Genomic DNA, 6,027 nt, shown 5'->3' on the forward strand with positions numbered 1-6,027 from the left:
TTCTCCATCTGAAAAATAATTACTAAATTAAAAAAAAATAAGCTTACCTTTTCTTCAAAATGCAAAAACACTTAAAAACATTTTTTTAACATCTCATTAAAGATGAAGAAGAATATTAAAGTCTGGGCATTTACGGGGCTGACGACCACTTAAACCAGCCTATGACGGTCGTCAGCCCCGTAAATGCCCAGACTTCCATATTCTTCTTCATCTTTGATGAGATGTTAAAAAGTAATATGAAAATAACTCCTGTAATTGGAAATAATCCAGATTTTGTGAACAGGTATTTGGACACACTCAAAATGTTGTTAGTAAAAGTTAAATTAAAAATAAATTCCCGTCTGCCAAATGTCTGGCAACAGACCAATTTTGGCCGGTGGACATTTTCTCCTCGCGTTTTCAAATCTCTTAATGTGTGAAGCAGAAGAAAAGCTTTTTTATTGTTTTTGCAGCTCCCAAATGCCCAAAGGACGAAATGTATGTGGATTGTGTCGACGAGTGTCCCCAAAGCTGTAAGTCCATCAACGGATTCGAACCACTTCCGCCGTGTAATCCTACAGGAAAATGCACACCAGGGTGTATGTGTGCAGGAGGATACGTAAAAAACAACTACGGAAAATGTGTCCCTGTCAGTCAATGCCGTACGTATTTTATTCCTAACTATTTTCTCCACATTTGTTATATATATATTTTTTTATTACATCATTTTATTTTATTTATTTAATTGTAAAACCTTTATACAGTAAATTATTATTGTATCTCCTGTGTGTAATGTATATAATCTAATAATAAAATTAAAAACAAATAATATTAAAAAATAAAAAATTAAAATAAAATATAAAAATTGTATTAACATGTTAGTATTTGGCTCAACACAGGCCATGCCTAAGGAGCCGTAATACATATAGTAAATGTATATTTGAAATAAATATGTATCTTTGAATGTATTTATATAAAAAAAAATATAAAAAAAAATAAAAAAATAAAAATTTATCAGGGTTGCCAATCTGTGGGGAATTCCCGAAACTGCGAAGAATCTCAACTCGATTGGGGAATTTGTGGGTATTGGCACTATGTGGGGAAAATGTGGGGATTAACATTTATTTAAAATTAATTTAACATTTCTTGTATGTTTTCGGTAGATACTTGTGGCACATTTATAATATCTTTATAAAATAAATTGGCTTTGGATTTTTATAGAGTGTGTGGAAGTTTTTGGTGAGAGTTTTTTAATGTTTTTAATGTTTTTGATTTCAAATAAACCCTGATGATGACAAGGTATTGTCGAAATCAGTAGGTTGAATTGTTTTAATAAAAAAAGTGGTGATTTGAAATTAAATAAATTTAAAAATAAATATATTAATGAATATAATAAGTAGGTATATTTTTGTGTGTTCTTTTTTTAGTTTTTTTACGTGTTTTAAAGTGTGTCAATTATTATTTTTGTGTACTATGTAACTAAATATATATAAACTGTTTTGTTAGGCTGTCCTTTTTTATACACTTTATTACGTATCAATGTATTCTTAATTACTATGTATTTTATGTAAAAGCCCAATTAGGGCGTTAATATTTACAATTTAAAAAAATCAGTTGTTGATTTTATATGAAAACTTCTTTTTTCCATGGGATAACTATGTGGGGAATCGGGACTTTGTTTTTACACAATTAGGAGAAATTGTGCTATATTTTTGGGGAATTCTGAATTGAGATTGGCAACGCTGTATATTATATATACAGCGTTTCGTTATATATATATATATATATATATATATATATATATATATATATATATATATATATATATATATATATATATATATATATATATATATATATATATACATATATATATATACATATATATATATATATATATATATATATATATATATATATATATATATATATATATATATATATATATATATATATATATATATATATATATATATATATATATATATAAATATATATATATATATATATGTATTAATATATATATACATATATAAATAAATAAACATATATGTATATATATATATATATATATATATATATATATATATATATATATATATATATATATATATATATATATATATATATATATATATATATATATATATATATATATATATATATATATATCCAATATATATCCAATTATACGAGTTATTTTTCATATTATTTTGTGACATCTCATCTCATCATCTCACGTATGCGTGTCGGTGTGTATATATGTACGTGTCTGTAGCAGTAATGTCTTATGCCGTGTGCCCTAGGCATTACGGCTATTCTCCTCTTCTTACGTAGTATTTCTATTCATGTTCTTTCTCATAAATCAGTATCATCCTGCACCCAATATTTGTTCATACGTTCACTGCCAACAACGAGATAACGCATTATTTCATCAACTTGGATCATCTATTTTCAGCTCCGGGGTGTGGTGGAGACATCAATGCAGTGAGCCTGGGCTGTGGTGACCCTTGTCCACTAAGCTGCCTGAATAAAGAGCTGATAGGCAAGCCTCGACCATGTCCGGCTGTTTGCATCATGAATGGCTGCTCTTGCAAAAACGGATATATAAAAGAGACCAGGGCCAATGATGCAAAGTGCATTCCGATTGAAAAATGTCGTAAGTATATATTCATTCATTCAATTTCAGACAGTTATCCGCACTCCAATGGTACATAGGGCACTGCACGCAGTGTTATATTGATCGTTAACACATGAAGGAAAGGTGATCAGCCCTTCACTTCAGGTACCAGTCCAGGGTAATATTGAATAAATATTAGAGTGAAAAAAACACTTTTATTTATTTGACCCCCCCCCTGGGAATCGAACCCGGGACCTCCAGAACGATAGCCGAGCGTGATGACCATTACACTACAGAAGCGGAAGGACGGGGAAGTGTATATATATATATATATATATATATATATATATATATATATATATATATATATATATATATATATATATATATATATATATTTATGTATATATATGTATATATATGTATATATATATATATATATATATATATATATATATATATATATATATATATATATATATATATATATGTATATATATATATATATATATATATATATATATATATATATATATATATATATATATATATATATATATATGCATAAATATATTTTTATATTTCTTCAATGTGTTTATTAGGTTAAAAAAGATAAAAAATTAAATGGTTTAAATTAAATGTTTCGTCTTTCCATTTTTGCATCATTGTAGTCGGGTTGTGGTCTTGTGGTTAGTGTCACGGACTCTCAAGTCAGAGTTTCTCGGTTCGAACCCACTCTACCACAATTTGATACCTATTTATAATAATGAGCCGCTTCTGCTCATAGAAATAGTATGAAATTGAAATATTTGTGTGAATAATAAAAACACAAGTATTTTTCTTTTTAATTAAAAAAAAAAATCATACAAAATTACTTTACTGAATGGATCGCTCGGATGCAAGTATCATTGGAAAGAAAAGATGTCGAACTTTGATGACATCTGCTCCATACACTTCACTAATGTTTTTGGTTGCCACACTCGCGGTATTGTCTTAACGGAATTCATAAAGTAAACAATGACGTAAATGCACTTTATCGAACGACATTATAAAAAAATACAAGGGGTCATTACTGTACTCTGGCTAGGCCAAAACTGAATAGAAAGTAGAGGGAAAGCATCCTTTATACAATGGAATCATAAAAAAGAAGACACCATTCATAATTTATGAAAAAATTTTTTTTACCTGGGATCATAAAAAACGGTCATAACTTTTGCATCAACCCAATACATTCGTAACTCACGTATATAGTTCATAATTTAGCCAAAAGACACGCTATGGACGCCAATATAATAACTACACTAGTCTCTCGAAGACGAACTGTCCATGCAGTCATGCAAATAACAGTCATGCAGTGAAGGGTTTATTTATTAAATATTTATGTTTAGCACCAAACCCCTGTGGACAAAACGAGGAATACATCGAATGTCCTGGCTACTGCTCGTTTGACGAAGATTGTGCCTCCTACATTGATGGAATCGTACGTAGCTGTCCTGCTCCGCCAGTAGAGGATATTCCATGCACACCAACGTGCCGGTGTCAACCAGGATATGTAAGGATCAATGGCGCCTGCGTCTTCCCATCAGAGTGTAAGTCAAAATTTTCAGCCAGTAGATATTATTTTGTTAACAACATAGATAAAAAGAATATGGAAGTCTGGGCATGCCCGGACTTCCATACCCTTACCCGCGAGCCTCTTGTTAAAAAAATTGACAGCCCACCCCTAGTGCATAGGGTACTTTTTTTAAGATGGGAATTGCATTAATGGATATTCCATCTTGTTCTTCATCTATGTTGAGATGTCCAAAAATAATGTAAAAAATAACTCTTAATTGGAAATAATCCAGATTTGTGAACAAGTATTTGGACACATTCAAAATGTCTTAAATTATTCTGATTATTTGAAATTTGACTATAGCTGTACTCACTTCAACAAACAAGTTCACAAGAATTTGACAGTCGGGAGTTTTCTCAGCATTGAGCACAACATTCAAGGAAAAGGGAGATTTGATACAATTTAGAGCACTATATTTTATTTCGAAGTTGAGATGAAGACTCTCCGATCCATAACCGGAAACACTTTGCGAGACCGAGTAAGAAATACCGACACCCGGAGCATGTGTAAGACGGAGAATATCGTGAGGTGGGTACGACAACGAAGGCGATACTGGAATGATCAAGTAAACAGAATGTCAGATGACAGACTTCCACGTATTGCCTTTCAAGGAATCCCCGAAGGATGCAGACCCCAGGCAGACCTCCAAAAGGTGGAAAGACAGCTGGGAATCAACATCCCAAGAGCTACAAGCAAAGGCACAAACAGATCCTTAGTATATAGAAAAAGAAGATATTTTATTTTTAAGGTTTTATCAAAGGTCATTAATCAACTTCTATTTTATTACTTTTTAAAAGTTGACTTATATATTGGTAAAACTTATGTTTAAATGTATTTCACTGCGTCTTATGAACCAACTTTCTTTACAATGATTCCACCCTGTTATTTCATACAGTATTTTAACCATTTTAACTCATACGTTATCAATAATGCCTTTATTTTAAGACACAAATCTTTTAGTATACTACTGAACACACGCTAAATCCTAGGCTAAAAATAAGCTAGCTAGCTTAATACCTTCCTAGTTCTTGCTTCTAGTCTTGGTATTATACATGATAAAAGTAGTGAAGGATATTGGTACCATAAACCAAGCTAGGACACAAAACGCCGAACCCTCTTCTAGTGGAACGGAAGATCTGCTGACGACAGTCAACAGTCCGGCTTCTCCTGGGGAGTTTTATGTGGTTTTCTCCCAGCAATGAGCAAATGCTGAGAAATTCCTGATTGGCCCACACTAGATTATCCCTGCTCTTCCCAACACAGATTCAAATAAAATAAAAATAAGTTAGAAGAAACAAAAATCCACTTAATGATCTATAAACCTTGTACATAATAATCAAGGTAAATAATAAATGCAATTCCCATCTAAAAAACTAAAACACTAGACCACAGCATACAATGACATAATGAATCACCCCAGTACAATAACTCAATACGCCTTGAGGACCCAGCACCCTTCGCATTTTAATATCAGAAATATATGACACAACTGCTTGATCGTTTCCTTTAACCACAAGGACAATTGTAGGATGTGACAAGAAAATTTCCCACTTTCTCCCTCCCATTTCAAGATGAGACCACCATCTCTGTAATATTGAAAGCTGTCCCACCGTATTCACAGATCTGATACAGAAGCATCTAGGCTTCCTGACAGACCTTCAATTAGACGCCTCATTGAAACCTGTCCCACCGCATTCCCAGATCTGATACAGAAGCATCTCTTTTATGGAGAGGCACAGCGAATCGAAATATAAAAGTTCTCCATATGTATAAATGATTTAAACGTATTATGATATAAATAAAAATGTAAATA

The 6,027-nt window shown here is 31.4% G+C and overlaps 1 protein-coding gene across 1 annotated transcript in view; it reads left to right on the forward strand.

The window, feature by feature from the left end:
• Positions 1-5,495, forward strand: part of LOC148298228 (uncharacterized) — a 9,315-nt gene extending 3,820 nt beyond the window's left edge. The window contains exons 4-6 of the mRNA XM_088277029.1: positions 453-641; positions 2,438-2,638; positions 3,988-5,495. Of these exons, the coding sequence (XP_088133155.1) occupies positions 453-641; positions 2,438-2,638; positions 3,988-4,364 (767 nt within the window). The 3' untranslated portion in view covers positions 4,365-5,495. The remainder of the gene's footprint in view (positions 1-452; positions 642-2,437; positions 2,639-3,987) is intronic.
• The last annotated feature ends 532 nt before the right edge of the window (positions 5,496-6,027 follow it).

This window comes from Brachycentrus maculatus, unplaced genomic scaffold (genome assembly GCF_059751285.1).
Source record: "Brachycentrus maculatus isolate JH-2025_06_01 unplaced genomic scaffold, ASM5975128v1 h1tg002338l, whole genome shotgun sequence".
NCBI lineage: Eukaryota > Metazoa > Arthropoda > Insecta > Trichoptera > Brachycentridae > Brachycentrus > Brachycentrus maculatus.